We start from the raw sequence: 22,726 nt of genomic DNA on the forward strand, positions 1-22,726 counted from the left end.
AAATTTTAATATTGATGTCAACAGTAGCCCATGAAAATGTGCACCTAGACTCTCAACTTTGGAATTTTATGGCTTATCATCACTTGGTGGTAGATACTCCTTAGCACCATTTTTGCTTTGTTTGTAATACAGAATATTGTTCTTTTTTGGGTTTTTTTCCCTCAGAAAACTCCCAGTATGGGCAGCTGTGCTGAAATTCCACAAAACAGCCGAAGATACTCTATTCAAACCTAAGAATTGCTCAGATACTAATGAATTAGCAAAATCCATGTACAATTGATAAAGTTAATATTGCTTCTTACATGAAAGAAATGATACAGGCACCGAAAGATTTTACAGTTCTGAATGAGGGGAGGGAGGGTGGGGCGCAAGACGAGGAGCTGAAGAGAAAGACCAGGGCATTTTGGAAAGTCTCTGCAAGCAAAGCTGTTAGAAATTATCAACATGCCATGAAAAGCATATGAAGAGAGAGAGAGAAAGCATATTTAAGAAGAGGAGACCATTGCTAAGCAAAGGCCATATGAGATTTCTGCTTTTCACTGTCAGCCCTGCTTCTCAAGCGGTGGCGGCTGCCAGCTCACAGAAGGACAAGACGAGTGCCAGCGCTGTGAACGCATGGCAGCAGGAAGGGCAGAGAGCAGGAGCAGGCAGCAGGCTGGGACACCACCCCTCTCTGGCAGCATCAAGATGTTCAGCCTGCTCAAGCTGCCTCCTGGGTCTTCACACTGTGACCCCACTCTACACATCTTCCCCAGGCTAGGGATTACCCTGAGCAAGGATTGCCATAATCAAGGTGAAAATAGTGAGCAAGGGCACAGGGCTTGCTAAGATGGAGAGGAGCCACACAGAGCATGGCAGGTGCATTCTGGAGGAACATATTCCCCAGGGATATGCCTCAGGAAAGGGAGAGGTGAGGACTCATCATCCCAGTCAGATGGAAGCCTCTGGGGTGTTACTTCTGCTTGTTCTGGAATAGACCTCCCTAGTCATTCACTGCAACACATTTCAATGACATCTTTTCCTTAGTTAACATAGAGCCACACCCCTTACAATCATATTTTAAAAGTATTCTTAAACTATAAATAAGCAACCTGAAACCATACACCCTATACCTCTTTGTGTCATAGGGAAACTGAAAGCAACTGTGAGCAGCCAAGAAGAGGTGCTTCTCAGAGAGGGATATTTCCAGGCTGCTCGGTCTCTGCACATTACTCACACAGCTGAACTATTCTCTTCCAAGGTCTAAAAATAAATTTGCTTTCAGATAAAGCTCAGTGTTGTAAATTTCAAAGACACAGAGGAAGGTTCAGAAAGTCAGCATGGAAAAAATTATATTATCATAAAGTGAGCTCACATTTGAAGTTTAAAGAAAAAAGTTCACAGAGCAAGCACTTCTTGCCTGGAACAGGTTAGATCAAGATTAATGGCTGGGTAATGTGACAGTTTCTGAGTACATGTATATGTATCTGTAGCCTACTATTAAATTTAAACAAACTGCATCATTCTGGTTTAAAGAAGAATGTCTGCTCATTGCTTCATCTTTTCTGAAATTCTTTTACCTTTTACCTTCTTTTAAAATATTTGCAAATCACTAATCCTGCTCGGTTTCTCTTCCCTTCGAGCAGCAGTGTCAGTAATGTCTTATGATGCAATCCAGTCACCCCCACGCTTCTGACTCTCTAAAAAGCTTTTTCATCAAAAACAATACCACAGCTAAGTGACAGGACTTTACTAAACTTGTGTGGACCACATCAGTCCACACTTATTAAGGCTCTTCACTAACACTGACTCCTCAGCCGGATTTATCACAGTCAGATATGATAAAGACATGCTCTTTTAGGGGAGCGTTCCAGATTCTTCCCAGAATAAAGTTGTCCCACTTTGGTTCCAAAAAATGTATGTCTAATTGTACAAGCAGTCTTGCTAAACCATCTCCATCCAAATTCCAAACTGCAGTAGCTCAAAACTGAGATCTCCTTTCCCAGACTCCCTGGGTACAAAGGCAGCTTGACTGACCCTCAGGCAGCCACAGGTGCTGGAGCCGGCAGCATCACATCTGAAGAGACAGTTTCTGCTGGTTTAGAGTCTGATAAAAACAAACAAAACCCAGCTTTGACTGCCTAGATTCTACACTTAGAATTATTCTTCTTGTCAAGAACGATTACCTGCTCCCTATCTATGATGAACAGACACACGTGCTTACAGTCACACTCAGTTCTTACAGTCTGGACTATTTAATGGGTTTGTGACTGTAGGTAGTGTTGATACACACACCAGGAGATTTTGACAGGACTGATAAAACCTCAGAAATCTGATTTTTAAGTCACCCTGGAGGATACATTAAATCTTGCTAAAAGGAAGCTAGTTAAATGGGGAAACTAAGAGAATTAAACCCTCCCAGGTAATATGGTAAACAGGGATACCATGCTGGAGGCTGAGTGCAAATACATGCCACATAGCAAAAAAGGATTTGGGCAAGTGGCAAAGCAAGCCAGTGTAGCTGAACAACAGGGTATGAGAGGCTGTAAGAAGCAAAAAAACATGCTTATGAAAGCTGGAGTCATGTCCAAATGAAGGAAGTATTAAGACTCATGACTTATTGCTGGCTAAATAAGTAAAAAAAAAAAAAAAATCAACCCAAAACGAAAAGCAAACTTAAACCACAATCGGGTAAGTCAAAAGACAGCTTGCGAAATGAGTATAAGAAGACACAAGAACTAACCACAGCCCCTTTTTCACATCTGAATGCAAAACCTGTCAGTCCGGCCAACAGATGATCAAGCGATAAAAGCAGCACTCAGAGCAGAAAATAAGTATTTTGAGCTCTGCATACAGGGAATCCAGAACCAAGAGAAGCTGCCATGTCAGAACTTTTCTTTATGAGGTACTGGTTGGATCATACATTTTAAATGGAGATTTCAGTGGAAAAGGCTACAGAACGAACATATGAACAATAACAATTTGCACAGATCAGAAGATACTATGAAAGCATTCCTAAGGAACTCATGGATGAAACAGCACTCTGAGTAACAGCCTCTTTTCAGACTGCCTCAGAATCAAAGGACTGCAAAATGGCTTACACCATGAAAATTTTATAAAGGGCCCCAAGAGAAAGCCAAAAAAAAATCAGGCAGTCTGATATTTGAACTGGGCAAATTGGTAGAAACTATTAGAAAGAATAGTATTGGCAGACACATGATAAAATGTTATATTAGGCAAGTCAACACAACTCTCATTAAAGCATGAAAATACCACTTGAGAAAAAGAAAAGCAAATACTAAGGAAGCAAAAACACATCCTAGTTTCAGTGGAATAAATATAAAATGCATCCATCACATGATGACTGTTTCAATTTCTGGTCCATTTTTATAGGATTACCTGAGGACAGGAGAGGAAAAATAATTGTGGATGACCAAAGATAGGTAGGGTATCCCAAACAAGGATTGGTCAAGTACCCTCTGACTCTTCAGGCTGGAAAAGAGTTGACTGTGGCACAACAACAAAGGGCTTTATGCTGCTTCAGATTTCACACATGTATAAAATTTAATTTTCACTGTTTAGTCAAATAAAAGCGGTATGGTGTATGAAATAAAATTAGCCATTACGAGTTCAAAAGCAACTGAAAAAGGCATCTTTTTGTGCATAATACATTCAAAGTCTGGAGCTCTTCTTCACAGGATGTTCAGAGTTTACATGGGTCCACATAACAACTTACCAAATTCATGACATCAAATACAAGAATAAAAAATATATATTAAACTTCAGAGCCCAGCTTTTTGTCTCAGGAAGTTCCCAAGCCACAGATTGCTGGATGCCAGCAGAATACCCTGGAAGAGTTTACTCCACACTTTTTTCCTATCCTTATGCAGCACTGGCTGGTGGGAGCAGGTGGAAGGAGGACACGGGGCTGTAGCTGAGCCTGTGGCCACACAAGCAGCTCTTCCTACACAAACAAGCTCTAGTGGCTGTTCTGGCTGCTGTGCTACAGCCAGCTGCCCAGCATGGGCTCATATCCTGCAAAGGGACCCAGAACAGGGAAAATAGAATGGTGACAAAGTCATCTTGCAGGAATATTGTTTGTCCCCCGTCATACTTTTTCAGCTCATCTACCTTCTGCTACATTTATTCCACTATTTCCAAAGGCAGGGAGAGCAAGGACCAGCATGAGCAGGACATTTTCACAAAGTTCTGTGAAGGGCTGGAGATAGTCTCTTCATACTTGTATCATTGTAAGGCTGATTTTTATATTCTTCTTACTAAGCCTGTCCAAAGAAAAAATATCCCTGACAATATAAACCCAACAGTAGAACTACAGATTCAGACATTTAGTAGCAGATCTGTTTTGATTCCCTTTTGCACTGACAGGAACTGAACACTGCTCTGACAGGTCAACTAGTTCTAGAACTTAACTTCTCATAGAACACTTACAGCCAGACTCTCTGATGACTCAGCTTATTTTCCCCAAGATTTGGTCCCTTAGGATTACGGATTATAAAGACTGGTTTGTTTACTAGGCAGAAGGGTGGAGGTCTGGCTGTTTTTGGAGGAGCAGTGAGATGAAGACAGGTTGGCTTAAAATTTGGTTTGGTTTCAAGTAATAACCTCACTACAAATCTCTTTTTTTCTCAGTATTTCAGAAATCTGGTCCAGGCCTGAAGGTGAGTTTCTCATTCTTTCCTAGAGTTCCTTCAAATGAGAGCTGGCATCTCCCATTACATGGACTGCAGGCTCCAATAAATCACAGGATACAGTAAACTGAGCTGACTACTGAGTCTTACCCATAAGATCATATTTCTTTAAGTTTGTCACAACCTGGCAGGTAATCAGAAAGAAAATGCCCTTGCTCCTGAGCTTATGGGAACCCTAGATATACCGAAAGTCCTGAAGTCATTCCTGCTTGACATCACACAAACAGACTCAGTATCTGCAAGCAAGATAAACATATTCATGGTGGGAAAAAAATCTGTTAAAATAAAATATGCAAATGCTTTCAGGCTTGCATGTCGTTGATATTTTGGAAAGGTTTTGTGCGCCCACGATGTTTCTCCTTTCAAGGATGGTAGGGGACATGTCCAAATCGTTACCTCAGCAGCTGCTATTCCAAATGGCGCTCAACAGCCGCAGAAATGAACAGCACCAACTTCTTTAAGTACGTAGCAGTGAATAAATCTGTTCTGAAATGTTTACTAGGGAACAATCTGATCATCAAGGATGTGGAAAGTCAGCATCAGACTAAGTCACTGTTAGAACATAAATCCATGATGACACTGTTCATGTCATTGACATTTCTTGCAGTTACTTAACTGGTTTAAACTTAAGTCTACCTAACCGCAAGCCTAAGCATAGAAAAGCTTTACATCTGGAAGAAGAGAGTATATATGAGAAAGGAGGAATAAACAAAAAGAAATCTATCTAAATTTTACTGACACAAAACATGTTGTAAGCTGATTTAATAAAAGGAACCAAAAATGTATAAGACAAATTAGGACACACTATTACACAAAACCAAAATAAAGTAAACAATAAGAATGGGGGAAAAAATACATCCTTTATATGAGGCAAAGTTACCAATGAGGTCCAAGGAGGGACCTCAATTCATTCGCTGATGAACAGAGAATGTTTCCTGAGAAATCTTCTATTTTTACTCCATCTAGACTTTAATTTTTATTCATGATAGTAGCTGAGTGTTTTCATTTTTCTGCCTAATTTCTTCCCAGTTGTGAAACAGGTTCTGTGAAGATTAGTTAAGTATTTAACTAATCTTCATCACAGGGTGATGGAAAAGAGAGTTTTTAAAGAAATCCTGCCGTTACCAAGCTTTTAATTATATATTATAGTATTTCCCGTACTTTTGAAGTTAATACACTTCTTACAAACCTTAGACAGTGATGGAGTTTCCTTCTATAAAACACATCCCTTTTAGACAAATTTATGTACACTTATGCTTTCTAGATGCTTTGGACGCTTTCAATCAATACACTACTGCCAGGAGTCAGTGTGCCATTTTCTAAAGCTGCTTAAGAGGTGGAGCTGAAAGCCTTTTCCTGTAAAGTGAAAGTAAATTACACTACTCAGTTACACTTACAATCATTTTATATTGAGTTTTTTCTTACTTAATTTTTGAAAAGTCTATTTTCATAAGCTTATTATGCATATTGGTAAGTCAAATAAATTCTTTTTTAAAAAATCAACCTGAACCAGACTCTCCCTCATTTTCATCATTTAAGCTACAGTACTTGCCAATAACTGTGAATAATATAAATTTTAAATTACACTTTCAGTGAATGTATTTATTACTGTCACATCTGAGCAAGAGGAAGCAATTGTAATACCAAGTGATGACACACACTCATCAAACCAAAAGAGATCAAAGGATCTAAAACAAACACAAGACAGAAAAGGTTTTCCACGCCAAAGTTCTCTGCAGTGACTCTTTAAAGACAATGTGCCTCCTTCTTCTTAGTTAACAGAATTAAAGAAGAAATGGCTTATGGGGGGCAGGGAGCAATTTCCTGCTATTTTCCTCAACATTCTCATTCCTTTTAGTTTCTTAAACATACACACACATTTGGATACATGTCCTTAGCAAAAGTGTGCCAGTTCTTCACCATTCTGACTGTAGTTTACACACACTACCCTCATGCTCCTAGCATTTTTCAATTTACAAGATTTTTGTTCCCCCAACAGGCATTTATTCTATATTTATACAGCTACTAACTTCTCTGTGGCTTTTTCACCTGATCTCTATATAAATGTATTGTCAGCATAAATGATACAGTATTAATTGTAATATCCTGTTCAACAACATTCAGCAAAGCAGACCTCCAGTCCTGACTGCACCTCTCACATGCCTATGAACACCTCTAACTAATAATGACCGGTTTTGTTTAGCAAGGCTTTTCTCTGAAATTAATCATCTTTATCTTCATTTCATCCTTTTATAGTTAAACCACCATCTGGGCTAAACAACACAAAACTAAATAAAAGAAGAAAAAATTCCTTGAAAATGGCAGGTTCAGTTTTAAATTTCTGATGCCAGGAATGCATTCTGTCTGAAAAAAGGGAGCAATGAGCTTTCAAGAACATATGCAGCAGAAAGGAAAAAGAAAGATGAGAAGCTTAACGTTACTCAACAAATGAGTATAATTAATGCTGTATTTCTACACCTTTTAAGTCAATGATCTACATTACTATAACATAACTGAACAGTGTTCAGGAATAGCTGTTCCAGAGTAACTATTCCATAATAATTCCATGTCTGAAAATATTTTTTTTTTTCATTATAGCTCTTACGACCCTTTTTCAAAATAGCTTTCACGTGCAAACAAACAAACCTGTACACATCTGCCGTATTTTGTAGTGCTAGAAGAAATCACACACTATCTGTTGATTTCTTAAGTTGCCAGTGCTTAAAGATTTACTGTTACAGTAATCATTAAAAATAATACACTTAACTCTGGTTTTGCACTTATATTTCATTTTTTCAGGTTTATTTTTAAAATCAATGGTATAAGGCAATTTAATGGATTTGGGAGGGGAGTTTCATGGGTTTTCTTTCTTGGAGCTTATTGAAGGAATTAATCCATCAATTCTGAAAGGAAATAAAACAACTGTTTAGCAATGTGCAAAAGCACGAGGCAGCCATGCTACCCAAAAGCACGCCCAGAAAACCTCATGTATTCACAATACTTCTTCAAATTGCAGGAGAAATCACTCAAACTGCTATAGGGAAAGCCACCACATTGGTCACTCCAGGCACTGTGTCGATGGAAATGCAGCTCTTGGAGACGTCCATAAACCCCTGGAATTTCGTATCCTAGAAATACTGCCTCACATGTGTACCTGAAATGCTACCACAACACAGGATAATTCTTCACTTTGACAGTCAGCTGTTGGTTCAAGTGGAGGAAAAGGGGCTATAACCTAAGCTTTTGTGGCCAGGGACTGATGCTATGCCTTAGAGCTCATCTGTTCATGTGCTCACTCAGAAACACCAGGTAAGGCCTGAACCCAACATTCAGCATTTTGTATCAGGCTCTCTTTCTCCCATGCTTAGGTGTACTCATCTACTACCAAAATGACCAGCAATTCTACATTAAAAAACCATACATTTCTACCCTGGTAAATAACATGGGCTGATACAGCAACCTGCGTTGTAAACAGGGTTCAGGATCCTGATTCTTCTTTTTGTACAACCAAAATAAAAACATATCTATTTTTTTGTCTACATAACTTTGTGAATTCTCACCAGTATGACATCTACTTACCTCCATCCTCCTGCTCTCTTTATTTCTCAATGGCATACTGATTTAATGCTGGTTTTAGTGTCATAATGGAACAGGAGAAAAAAGCATGCCTGTCAATCACTATTTTCATGGCTTAATATATCTTCCAGCCTTAAATTTCATCCATGACAGCAAGTTCTATTTCATTATTTATATTTAATCTCTAAGCTTAAGCAAAATTTCCAACATACACCAATATATTAGACATGAATGAGCATGAGGAAGCTTAAAATTGAAATTTTTCTATCCATTTTTTGTTAAGGCATCAAAGGGTTCAATATTCTTTCAGTAAATTCATTTGTCAACATGAAACATTCTAACTACATGCTTCAGATTGCAAAATAAGACAAATAGAGAGCTATCACATCACGATGCTAAATGCTGTCCATAATCTTGGTTTGCCTGGCAGAAGATCAGGAGTTATGGAGAGTATGCTCCCTCAAGAAGCAGGTATTTATAGAAATTACATATAATTTGAGTCTTGTACATAATCCTTGGAAATTCATCACCAATGAACTGACATATATATATATATATATATATATATAATGTAAATCAACTGAATATTAAATAAGTTATGTACTTGGATGAGTGGAGTTTTACCAGATACCTTATAATAATTTGTCCCATCAAAACAGCAAATGCTACTTTAATGGAAACTGGATAAAACTACTCAGAAAAGCAGCTACCCCAGCCAGTAGCTGCTGATTTACTAACTCAATGAAGTGGGAACAGAAGGGACCAAGCAGCTTGAAGGGTCAAGACTTAACACCTTGTCTTCATAAAGGGTTTTTCATTAACAAACCAAATCTTTAACAAATAATCAATTTAGCTTTATGACACTTCTGTGCACTACAGAAATTTGATTGCAACATTCAGGTTTTTTGTAAAGCCCTAAATCTTGGAGCTCTGAGGAACCTTATATGAAAAATTCTGTTACAGCTCTTGAAAGTTCATTAATTGCTAGCCTTAATACTGGAATCAGAAAGAATGAAATGTGATCCAGCTGTAGCTGGATCGTAAATCCAGCTGGTTCATGTATTCATAAGGCAAAGCAGAAGAGGGAAAAAGCCTTTCAATCAAAGCAAGAAAGGGAGATTGAGACAAATTTATATACTTTTCAATACAGCACATGATTAGTAAGATTTTCCTATCAGGTCTCCATGTAACGCAGGTGCAGGTTTTGGTTTTGGTTTAAACCTGCTAAACATAACATCAACATTCCATATTTCAAACTCACCCCCAGTTTTTCGTCTCTTTTAGGAGCCCTTGGCTTTAGAACTCAGGAGCTAGAAGTGAAGGTGTGCTGATTCAGCAGCAGTAACTCTACCAGCTCTACAGATAAGAACGGCAACGACAGGCCAGATCAGTAGATTATCTCTCACAGTGACTATCAGTGGATCCATAAGGAAGTGTTAAAGAATACAGCAGCTTTATAGCGTACATATTTCACCAGCTTCCCAGCTTACATACAGCTCAGGGACTTCAGGCAGAGCTGGTATCATTGGGCTTAACAGCAGTAGATGGATCTTTCTCCTGTAAAGTTATCTAAATGTGCTAACAGCCCAGGTCAGCCACCAGCATCTCTAATTTTCCGTGCCAAAGAGGTCCACAGTTAATGTATGTCTGTTCTAGGAAGTGTCTAACCCTGAACTCTTGCTCAGAAGACAAGGTTTACTATTAAGTTATACATGCTTACACACATTGTAACTGCTTAAAAACGGGATATACAAAGGCTAGCACTGTCTGTGCGGCCACAGCACTGCAGAATATGCCAAAATATCACAGTGCTACATGCACAGAAAGGTAAGGTTCAACCACACAAAAAGCTCCACTCAACTGGCTTTAACAGCAACCATATCGATGCCTTGGAGGAGCTGAAAACTGAGTATTTGCCTGGGTCTCTCACGATCCCTCCATCCTTTCCTCTTTCCCTTGGGGCAATCTTATCTAGTTTCTTGGGGAATTAAGGTGGAATCAGTGCAGCTTCACACAGCAGAAAAATATTACAGCAGATATCCACGACTTTTGATGGCAAACAATGCTGAAAGAGCTCTTGGGCTTCTTTTGCTTTTGACCACAGCACATGTCCTCTGGCACACAGCACACTGCTGGAGGAGAACTACCTTCTCCCAGGCAGAACTACTTTCTACCTTCTGCCTGCCTTTGCAATGGCTGTGCCATACACCTGTACATGACGTGTACTTGTCATTTTTCTTCCTTGCCATACACAAAGCCAAACATTTAACCAATTGATCTGTCAAGATAAGACACATTTTTAGCAATTAAACATCTGCTCAACAGCTGAGCCTCATTTACAAACTGAGGTCTCCATCTCTTCTAACATCCATTTTTGTTCCGTGATGAAATAAGAAGTGTAACACCATAAACACACGTCACTTTATCTAAAAGCTACAAGTGATGTTTAAGCAGCCAACAAGAAGATGAGAAGGAAGGAGAGGAACAGCTACATGACAAGCTTGTAAGAAGAAACTGAGAAATGTGACTTGACACACAGGTCACAGCAGGTGACACGTGATTTACTGACGTAGGAAAGTGCCCACCTAGTACTTTCTACACTGTCAGAAATAGCACCATACTGGAAACACCTTGTCCTGTGAAATCGGACTGCCTGATAAAGATATCCTCAGAACAGATGTCTTATTTACTAAACTGATTCTTTTGTGATGACCTTGATCAATAATACCAGAAGCAAGACATGTGATACTTGTGTATTCTTCTGAATTTTAAAAACCCTTTAACCTCTCCTAACCTTACCAAATACATCAGCCTGTGCTGTCAAGTTTCACTGGCAAACTTTGAAGTGTGTTAATGTTATGAGAACACTATTGCAAAATCAGTTTCCTGCTGCAGGGATACACTCACCCTCCAGCCCTGGGATTTGGACTATTGCTGAGTAAAACAGGGTGGTGAAACCATTATTGCTGAATTCTGCATGATTCACAGTTGGTAATAACCACCTTCAAATGCAACATTCAAATTTACATTCTCATAATCAAAGGTCAGAAAAAGACAGCAAGAATGGGTCATTATTCACAGCAGTTAAAACTACACATTTACACTAGATACTGTATAATTCTTAGACAAACTGTGCCTACACCTGTAAAAAATGTGATATATCTAGAATTAGAGATTTATGGCCTCTTGTATAAATCCTGCTACATTTGCCTGCAACAAAAGCTTTTTCATGCAATATTAATGTGCCATTCCTGAACACAGAGTTCTCCAAATATTTAATCTCCTCAGTGTCTCTTGCTTTTGTAGAAGAGAAGAAAGAGTGACAACAGACTGCCTCCCCAGCATGGGAACAGCTTCTGCCAGCATTCAATGTTGCAAGCGAGGTCAATCCAGCCAGTGCTGCCCTTTAGCCAAAGGTATGTATATAAACAAATCAACTTAATTTTTTTTTTTTGTCTAAAACACCAGGTTTAAGACTTACCTATGTACCATAGTAGCCAAATTATTATAATTTCAAGTATTTCAGACATTATGGGCATGGGGATACAAGAGGACTCATTATAACACTCTCCAATGTAAAAACATTCCTGCCTACAGTCACTCAGCATTTGGCATATGTAAGCTTCCTTAGGACCATCAAACAGGAGGCAAGAACTCATCAATAGAACGGATATCCAAAAAGGTCATCAGCATGACAGCATGAAAGACTGTTCACCTGATCCTCTACGTATGTCTGCGAGACAAGCAGATCCGTAAGAAAAATAAGACTTTTGGTTTACAGAGCATGAGTGCTTACAAGCTAAATTGTGAAGCAGACATGCATTGTACCAGTTTCCAGGCTATTTTATTCTCAATAATCACAGCCTACATGTTCAGTAACTAACTGTTGAATCAATCACTACATCAGAAAGGAGTACTTTCTCATTTTTCCCTTTTTAATTTTTATTATTTTTAATAAGAATGGTGAGTTCTTGGTAATCATCAGATACAAAAGACTTCAGCTTTAATTTAGAGCAAGAACACCCTGGCCAGCAGAAGCTTGGCATGAGGAACAGAAATAAAAAACCCCTTATTGCCCTTTTAAAAATCAAAAGTAGCACCTTATCAGCATAATGACAGCATGATTTAAATAGCTTTCATGTGCCAGTTTCACAACACTATTTCTATTAAATCATTAAGAATAAACATCTATTTTCATTTACTAATCTTTTTCCCAATTAGAATCTCTCTGAATCTATGTACAATAGTAATTTCATTTCTTCCCACTTGCTTGCATCTTAATTAAAATCGGTCCATGTTGACTTTCATTTTTATAATATATCCTGCCTATTTCACATCATAGCACCTTCATGACCCCCAGAGAGTCATGAGCCTTTAATATTTTATTTTGACCTTGTTAAGTTACTGGAACCATCAAAGATTTTTCTTCTCCCCTTGATAAGTGGTTTTTTATCCTTCTCAAAATGTAGATGGTGTGTAAAAACACATAGTTGAGGACTAGGCTTTCTTTAAACAACTCATGCTCACTTATTAAAAAACCCCAGCAATCTGTTGCCTTTCAATTTATTGCAAGTATTAGTTTATAAACCATAAACTTAATTATTAATTAAATAAGGATCACTGCTTAAATGATACTTAAAGGCCTTTTTCTCTGAGCTTCAAGACAAAAAAAAAAAGTTTGATTTGCAATAAAAAAAAAAATCAAAGATCAGTGACTTGACTTTATAACAGTCTTCTATACAGTATCTGAGTTTACAAAAACAGGGGACTGGGGGGAGAAGCAGCTGTCTTTTACTAGAGCAGTGGACCCAGCTGAAAAGTAAAAATACCCTGACAAAACACACAAGCTCTTCTCCAGGCCTGTAGCAGAAATCTTGCCTATGTGTTTTAACTCCTTCACCTGCTCTACTGACAGGTATTACTCAAAATGCTAACAAAGCACATGAAGAAGCACCAATTCAGATGGGATGCAGAAAGATGCTGAGCCATCCCTTCAGCCTAACACCTGCAAACTTGTCTTTGGAGCTCAAAGAAAAACAAAATACTGGGTACACTGGCACATACATTTACATATTTGCCTTGGGTCTTCATCCAAATTCTTGCAGTGTCACCGCTCTCACAGCACAGGCTCAGGCAAGGGTTTTGGCACAGTCTGAGTCCTGCTGTCGGAAGCAGCCTGATTACACATGGTCATTTCTCAGGCTTGTACCTGCATTTACCTTTGGTGTGGACCCTCACCTGACAGCCAGCCCAAGCTATCTAACCTATCCACCTGCTGCTGAGTATATCTGCAGAGGGTATCTGGCATAAGACCTCTCAAGCAGAATGGCAGCTTTATAGGCAGCTGGGATTTATGGCCACTTTGTACTAACTTTGGATGGCGTAAAGAAGTACAATGCCTAGATATACCACTGCACAGAGCCTAGGTGGGAAACATGCTGCATTTGTTGCTTTTTTGAGAAGCGAACCAGGCACAGCCACAAAGGTCTCTTCACTCAAGCTTCTATTTACATTCCAGAAAGTCAAGTCTCAAGTTCATCAGTTCTGTATAATAGTATTTGGCTACTGGGTGGAGGAAACTGGAGGCAGCTAGTAACAGAGTGGGAGAGGGGGACTGTTTGCCAGGAAAAAGCTGAGAAGTTTCAGTAACAGAAAAAAGTTTTTAAAAAGAAAGATTATAATGAGTGAGAATAAGGGTCGCTACTAAGACAGGCAGTGGCAAGGGAATGTCTATTTAAAGGAGACTGCAGCATGAAGGAAAGCATAAAAACATGCACAGTTCTCTTTAGAGGATAAGAGAGAAAGAAAAGATGCTGGTGGTGGTTAAATCAGCACTTCCTCTAGGCAGAAGAACAAAATTTAGGGGTTTGCAATGAATACAGCTAATAGATCACCTGGGTATGAGTTAAAGAAGAGATTACAGGAAAGTAAAGTGGAATTCCCAGTGGAAGTAATTATAATTTCAGCTTTTTATATGGTGTGCAGATTTATCCAAGGTCCAAAGAAGAATACGTAATGTAATTGCTTACCATGCCCCCTTCTCCCCCCAGCATATTACCCCTCTTTCTCCTCCAGCCACTTCAAACACGACAGTTGGTTTTCAGGGCAGCTTAAGTTCTGTTACCAAAAGCAGAGAGCTGTATATGAAGAAATACAATACAAATACCCGTGGCTCTCCTGTAGATTTTGTTACCGGTGAGTGCCAGCTTACTGAAAAACGTCCTTCATAGGCTTCTGTCAGATGGGGCCTGTAACAAGTACTTAATACTACTGAACCTATAATTAGCAGCCTCACAGTGGCTCTTGAGATGAGTACACAGACCACAGACAGAAGCTCTGAAGGAGGGACTGGTCCTCCAGCTGTGAAATCAAAGGAGTAACAGCTTCCTAAGTATGAGTACTTGCTTTACCATTAGTGGATAGTTAAAGTCGTAGCTCTCCATGCATGTTAGCTCCCCATCTGTACAACAGCTACAGCTCACCACCCTGCCATGACACTGGGCAGGTAGTGCTCATAAATAACCACTCCAGAACAGAACCAGATTCTGACCTTTAATGTAGACACAAGTTCAAGTGCAGACTATAAATCCCACTTGCACATTTACAGAAATATAAGTGGGCAAGCAGAATACCTACACCATAAAATTCTTGGGCAGCTTCCTCACAATAAATGTATTTGAACTGTTTAATTTTCTCATTGACAGGAATTGGCAGGAATTGAAGCAGAAATGCTTCATCACAAATGGTCACTTGTAGTAACACATTCTCAAGCTTTGGCAGCATTCATAAGTAGTGGTGGAACTGAGTCCTGCAGCGTGGTATTCTGCTATCAACCTCAAACTTCGCTTCGTTTTTCTATTAGTAAAATGTATTGTGGTAGTACAACCTTCCCTCTTCTGTGGAATAGAAATAATTATATTATTTGGAAATCTTCATATCAGCAACCTAAGCATACATATAAATTCTACCAAATTAAATTTTAAGGCAAGACTGTTTGTTTAGACCATGTAAAAAAAATGCTGTAAGACTTGCTGAGTTCCGAGAACTTAAACCACAGCCAGCCAGAATACAGCTGCACATACTCAGATATGGTGTGTCTACTAATATTGGAAACTTTATCAGGCTGCAGCAAATTTAACTTCTGGTTAGTATATGCATAGAAGAAATATAGGTTGAATAAACTGGAACAAAACCAAAAAGCACTCCAAGGCCATAAGTTATGAAAGTCAAGGGCACTCAGTTGCTTTATGGAGTACTTGACAGTATTTATTAGTTGTACTACTGTGGCACCCAAGAGCCCCAGGCATGGGCCAAGACTCAGCTGTGCTCATGCTTGCAAAAATACAAAACAAAAGATAAACCATAAACCGTTGTAGGCTGTAGCTAAGGCTTCATACAAAGCAGGGTACTGTCAACTCCTGATGCATATACATCTTTTAATGATGTACAGCTAAAGCCCAGAGCTCAGTTCGTTGGCTGGATGTTAATTTTGGAGCTAGAGTTACCTGGTGAGCAGGAGGCCACCTGGAGTTGGATGACATCAACTGCTCACACCAAGAATGTGCCTGAACTCCCACTCTTCCCTGCACTTCAGGTATTTGAACCAACAGCACAGGGTAGACATATCTCTCAGGTCACAAGACAGATCCTGAAGCCCAGTTCAGTCAAGCCAGAGGGGATTCAGAGGTATGCATTCAGCATCCTCCTGCAGACACTGGAGCAGCATGCAAGAAAGACCATGAGATTCATGGAGCAAGGGAGCTACACACTTTCTCCAAGCTGGGAACATGCTTCTGCAGCTTAATGGTTAAAGCACCAAGGAAGACAGTCATAGGTTCCAGTCTGGGCTTTTAAAGTTGTTTCTGGTTTTATCACATAACTCATATGTAAAAACATACAAATGATGCATAAAATAAAACCACATTGCCCAAATGAGTACCTTCACTAACAAGCCATAAAGTTGGCTGGATTCTTGCTTATTTTCATTCTGGTCTTGCAACTCTTGCATCGTGAGTGTGAACACAAGGCAGAATTTCTCGTGCCTACTTCTTTCAGGTGCTTTTGAGTCAAGTCAATACGGGCTCGCAATGTTCGTGGTTTTTTGTTCAAACTGTTAAAAAAATGTTTTTAGGACCTAGTTCCTTCTTTAGATCTCTTTGTAAGTGTTGAACACTGGAACAGCGGCATAGAATATGTTGTGTAAGTTACATACATTGTCTTTTAAAAAAATGTAGTTGCTCATTGCCCTTTATTTATATTTTTCTAGAGTTGTATTGATAGTCAGAGGAACTTGTCTGCTGTTCACAGCACATATTGCTCTGTTTAAGAAACGCTCTTACAAAATCTCAGTCTGGCACCTCAAATAAAACACTAAATCACTAGTTCCTTGAACCCCAAAGTTGTTCATGCTTCTATTTACTCCTTCAGCCCACTAAAATGCCAGGATGTTACTCTCAGCCAATTTCTCAGAACTTAAATATTACAGTAACTGCTCGTGAGCTAAGCAGCAGGCAGTGGTACTCTTTTATCACTGCTTTCAATTTCAGGCTGTCTCGGTTAAAAACGCACCGTAACTTTTCTGCTTTCCTGCGGGTCTGCAGTGCAGCCAGCCCCCCCGTGAGTGGGGCAGAGCGCCGCACCGCACCTCCTCTCACCCAGCGCCCCCAAAACCCAGAGCAGGCACAAGCTCCTCACACCCGCGGCACGGTCCCCGCGGCCGAAACCCTGGGCAGTCCGTCACCTGGAGCATTTTTTATCTGGATCGGGAATTTAATTGTTCCCAGTCCTGTAGAAGTACTGAAAACGCGAGGTGTGCCACAGCACCCACCAAGTGGCACGCCTGGGAGCCCCTGCATGCCCCAGAGCACCACAACGCGCCGGGGCGCGATACGGAGCCGGTCCCGTACCGCGGAGACCACGGCAGAGGATGCGCGTTGGTCTTTGAATGCCCTCGGCACCCCAAACCCCGCGGCGGGAGCTCCCGGTAACGCGCCGGCCGCGGAGGCGCGGGGGCCGCGGGCGCGCCCCTTCCCGAGCCAGGAGGGATGCTGCTCTCCCGGCGAGGGAGCCGGCCGTGGGGCTCCCCTCTCCCTCACCCCACACAAAGGCACGGCAGGGCGGCGGGGAGGCGAACCGGGCCCCGCCGCGCTTCCCCCGTCCCGGCTTTCCCCTTCGGTGCCGCCTGAGGGACAGCTGACCCCGGGCAGGGGCATCGCCGCCTGCCGGGGGAGCGCCCGCCCGGGGCTCGGGGAGCGCCTGCCGCGCTGTCGGGGCGAGCGGGACGGCGAAGAGCTCTGCAGACAGGTAGCTGCCTGCTAAAATGGAGGGAGGGGAGAAATGCGGCGCTCGCTGGAGAAACTTACCGGAGGAAACCGACGAGCCGGACAAACTGGAGTTACTGGATGCGGCCATGGTCCCTCCTCCTCGCGCCTTAGCTGCGAGCCCCGCGTCGGCCCCCGCTGCTGTCCGGCCGCCGCTGCCGCCAGCCCATCGCAAAGTGCCGGAGCCGCGCCGCGCCGAGCCGCCGCCGCAGCCCGCGCTCGGCTCCCCGCGCCGCCGGGGAGCAGGAGGCGGCGGCGACCCGCCGAGGCGCTGCCGGCCGCTCTCCGGGGCTGGGCGAAGCCGCTCGGCAGGTCAGGCAAAGGGCCCCGCGGCGCTTCCAGCGCCGCTCTCCGCCCTGGGGAGCAGGGCTTACCTTGTGACGGGGACGCGAGAGCCGCCCTGCCAGCGCCTTCCCTCGCCTCCTCCCTTCCCTTCCCGTCCCTTCCCCTTCCCCGCCTCCTCGCGGGCAGCGCTGACAGCCCGCCGGGGGGACCCGCCGCAGCTCCCCTCACGCACACAAAGGAAGCGGCGGCGCTGCCGGTCGGGCTGCCGCCCCGGCTGAGCGGGCAGGGTGGGTCCCGCTCGGGCGAGCCCCGGCGGCGCGGTAGCCCCGCCGAGGTGCGGCCGAGCCCCTTCCCGGCCGCCGCCGCCTGGCACGGGGCTGGCAGCGAGCGCGGCTCCTGCCATGTGCCGGCCCCGTCCCGGCGGGGCGGCAGCGCCTGTTGAGCGCCTCGGCCGGTGCCCCCTCGGCGGTGCCGCAGTGTAGGCTCCGCGCTCGGCTGCGCCCCGCCGCCCCCCGCCCCGGCGGAGACCCCCGCTGCCGCGACGCTACGGCTGGGGAGGAGCTGCGCCCCTCGCCCCCGCCGCCCTTTGTCCGCCTCCTGCCCTCGCGGGCTGCCCTCCGTTCCCGCGGGGCTCTCCCTCCCTCCGGGCAAGCTCCCACCTTCGCTTTCTTTCCTTTTCATTTTATTTTTTTTCCCCTCTCTCCTTTTTTTTCTTATTAAAAAAAAACCCAAAACAGGCCGACACCAACACGGGGTTTTGCCCTGCCAGGTGCACAGCGAGTGCGGGACCCCGGCCTGGCCCCAGTTTGGGTTCGCACTCCCACCTCCCCCTGCAGCGCTCCCGGCCCGGGGATTCTGGGGGCGCGCGGGGGGCGGCTTCCAGCATCCAGCGGGGGCATGGAGGGTCTGGGGCCGACCAGCCGGGACCGCAGCCCTGTGTCTTATATGCAAGTGGTAAAGAGGAAAAGCCGAGAGAAAGCATCACGTGGAGGCTTCCGCCTGATGACTACCCTTATCGTTCCCTTTTCCAGTGTTTTATTGCCAGCCAAAGCTTCCATCTCACTTTATAAAACGAGGGTGGGAAGACTACAGGAAGGTGGGCACTACAGGAGTGGCATGGCACACCGTCATGCTGGCACGGGATCTGTAAGAAGCTTACAACCTATTTGCCATGACGCTGATTTATGAAAGCCTTCCATGTTTCGTAACAGGGAGTCTCTAACACAAAGTTACTTTGGGAGCGAGGAAGCGCATTAAAGTTTCTTTGGCAATCTAAGCCTTACCCACCCAGCTACTCCGCGTCCCAAACCAGCGTGCAAACCGCCTGCCCGCTCTGTAATCCGCGCCCAGCCGCTTCCCTTTTCTCCCGGAGCCAAAATACAGCCCGGGCTCCCTAGAACCTGCAGTCGGTTCCCGTTTCTTCCTCGGGTAAACAGGTCCCGAGACCCCCTCTAGCGGCAGAGACGGCAGCGGTCCCCGCCGTCGCGGCTGCCGGGCTCCGGGTCCCGCACCCCCGCGGGGGTCCTGCGGCAGCGCTGGCAACGCGGCCGAGGCCAGTTGGCTTCTCCAGGTTTTATTTTGTAATGACGGCCTGCTCCATGTGAGAAAGAACGAGCTTTAAACCAGGCTTGAGCACTAACTCCTATTAATCTGTAAATTGCCACGTACGGACATAAAACCAGGACAGGCGTGTCACTGCTTTTTGGTCTTTGGCCAAATACTTTGTGTCACGCAATTTGAAGACTGGGTGCTAAGGACAAAGTGAGAAAGGTGGATAGGTCATAAAACCAGGCTCATACCTGGGATGTAGGAAAATACTGCAATAATACAGTAAACACCAAGACTGTCCTAGTAAATGGTTACTTGCAGTGTATGGGATGTTTTGAATAGTCAAATGGAATTCACTTGTCTCCTTCATGGTCGTTTTTTTCTGCTCCTTCTGCTATATCTCTTTCCAGAATTTGCCTCCTTGTAGTCTGCTGTGTCTTTATTTTCCCCTCCATAATCTAGCACTCTCTTGCCCTCGTGTCTCTCCAGCAGCTCTTGGGAACGTGTCTCATATGATTGGTGAAACATGGTGGTGTTAACAACACTGTCAGAATCTGCAGGGAAAGGGGCAAGTGACCTGAAAGAGAGAAAACCGCCTCACTTTGCTGAGACTTGGCAGACAGAAAAGAATTTCCTTAAGTAATTTTAAATTATCTTTCCACCCATAGATCTGGATAAATCAAGAGAGCAATTTCTTCAAAGAATGATTACTCCAGATATTCCAGTAATTGAAAATGGGGTATTTTCTGTCCAAAACCAATGAGTATGAACATGTCTTGTTATGAGTGTGTCTACCTTTGAAATTATCAACAGGCAACTGCTGATAATTTTTGTGGTAGCAGCAGGTATGAAGTTGTGTAATCTCAGTTTCTACAACACTGAAAGGTAAATTAATAAAGTTAAGTGAAATGCACTGTAGATTAAAAGAAACATTTTGAGACAGGATGACCTTTTTCTCATTACAAGCAAAGAACATAAAAGCGATGAAATTAGAGGGGAAGTTACTAGATCAAAGGGGAAGCAAATTTAAATGACACAAAAGCAGCCTTGTTATGTGTAAAAAGTGCAACGTAAAGACAATGCCATCAAATCTCAGTTCTATTTTACAGAAGCTGTGAACAGATTCTGCCCTAGTCTAATTTGTGCAGAGCCCAGATACATCCATTACTAATGATATAAATACTTAGTATCAAGAATAAATTTTAAATGGTAAACTAAATACTCTGATGTCTACTAGTCTTGGGCTTTCCATAAGTTCATAGAACTCTGATAAAAATCTTCTACTTTACCCTCCCTATAGAACTAAATTTAGTGCCTGCTTCCATTATATCTGCACTTTGATGAGAAGCCCCAACTTCCAAAAGTTTTGGGGAACTCAGAAAAAAATCACATTTCCCTATAATTGTTCCCTTTAGAACACTGCTTTTGACATTAACAGGGAGTTGTGAAGGAAAAATACCAAACTGTATGCTTTGCATTAAGCATGATAAAGATCTGAAAGCTCTTCTGGTTTTCATTCCTGGGGAAGATTCCTTGAAGACTTCCTTTTTTCTAGATTGGTTCAATGTAGTTTTTACTGACAGAGTTGCAGTGTTTGTTTTTTAGGGCTGTTTCTTTGCCCCCCCTTTTTTTTTTTAATTGAGAGATTAAAGAGTTTGTTGAAGAACAAAGTTTTAGCAAACAAGTCCTCAGTGTATAGCAAAATTCCAAAGTAGTGAGTGCCTGCCTAATGCTGAAGCCGAGCTAGCAACGTGATATTTGAAATAACATGTGACTCACTGTGGGAGAGGCCATTGTATTCCAAAAACTAACAGATATGGGAAGCCCAAAATAATAGTTGGAATACCCAAGGAACCCCAACCCATTGCTGCTTGTTTCTAAAAAAAAAAATCTCAGAAAATACTTAAAAGGTTTCTCCAAACTTTCAATGTATTAGGTTATTTCTGTAGGCTAATTATCCACTGTCATGCTTCTGCATGGTGAAACTCCTGTTCAAGCTAGAGCTCCCACACATTTTGTTCTCCAATAAGCAAAATGGAGTAAACACCACGGAATCACAACAAATAGTGAGTCTTGCAGCCCAAGAACTGCTAAACTAAACACAAAAATAAGTAAAATTACATTTGGAAGTAACTTTCTTTCATAATGTGTTTTCAAACCTGTTGACGTGTAGGTACATGTGTAATTTCATTGTCATGCAAACTCTGATGGAAGAATGTATTTTGGTAAAATTGTAAGTGTAAGCAGGGTGAGGGCCTGCATTTGGAGAGCCATCAGTGCAAAACATAGTGACTTTGACAGCTGAGGACACGTCTGTGCTGCTTTTTGTGCTATGGAGTGGCCTTGGTTCTCCAGCCAACTGGTATGTACTGGTTTGTGTCCTTATTCCAAAACAAAGGCTCTGCAGATGAGAAAGGCCACCTGCCTTCTGCATGGGCATCACTATCGTAGCTAACTTTCAATGGCTTTGTGGAGACAAATCCTAGCTGACAAATAGTTGTTAATGTTCCCATGTCATAAAAGCAAGCAGAAAGTCACCCTTCTCCTGTACAGTGGATTGAAAACCTAGAAATAACAAATAAGGGAAAGCAGGGAGAACTGTGCTGTTTTCCTTCAAGAAGCCAGATTTTTCCCTATTGACCAAATGGCTTATTGCATAGCTAAGTATCCACATGTTTAACATCCTGGCTTCCTCTCATTCAACTTTAGACATAGTAGGCACCTTCACAGTGGAGGCAAAGACCTCTGCATAGAATGCTTCCTGCTGCAGAAAAAGAGATTTAAAATACAAGTATAGATGAGAAAAAACGGTCGCTAGATAGGGCCTGCAACAATATGAATCTCTGTATCAGCCTGGATTACTTAATCTGAAAGAAATTAATCTAAGGCAATCATTTATATTGCTATCTTTAAGCTATTGAAGTCTCCATTATACAGGAGCCATTTCATAAAAGCCCTCCTAAAATAATCTGGCCTGAAATCAGCACATTTTGAGTCTCCTCAGCCTCAAGCCTCAAGCCATCCTATACGACAGCCAAGGTTTGTGTTGCCTTCTGGCAGCCAAGCCCCTGTAGGTGCCTGCAGCACAATCCTCAAGGCCCTTCTTGTTTTGCAGTCATGGCATCTCGGATTGTGTTTATGGAATCTGCCATAATCCACTATATCTGGGTTATTAAAGCAGAGGAGCAGTGGCTTACTGTGTGCTGTAAACTTTCACCTGGCAGGGAGGACAGCAGTTTGAATCCTAGGTAATGAATTTATTTCAGCATGAAAAGTGGCGGTTGTTATTTCAGTGTGAGTCTAGATGGC

At 42.6% G+C, this 22,726-nt stretch overlaps 1 protein-coding gene across 1 annotated transcript in view; it reads right to left on the reverse strand.

Annotated features, from left to right (window-relative positions):
- The window catches only part of CHN2 (chimerin 2), a 167,178-nt gene extending 149,410 nt beyond the window's left edge, over window positions 1-17,768 (reverse strand). Inside the window, exon 1 of the mRNA XM_032108932.1 lies at window positions 17,627-17,768. Within this exon, the coding sequence (XP_031964823.1) occupies window positions 17,627-17,675 (49 nt within the window). The 5' untranslated portion in view covers window positions 17,676-17,768. The remainder of the gene's footprint in view (window positions 1-17,626) is intronic.
- Between the last annotated feature and the right edge of the window lie 4,958 nt (window positions 17,769-22,726).

The sequence above is a fragment of the Corvus moneduloides genome, chromosome 1 (genome assembly GCF_009650955.1).
Source record: "Corvus moneduloides isolate bCorMon1 chromosome 1, bCorMon1.pri, whole genome shotgun sequence".
Lineage (NCBI taxonomy): Eukaryota > Metazoa > Chordata > Aves > Passeriformes > Corvidae > Corvus > Corvus moneduloides.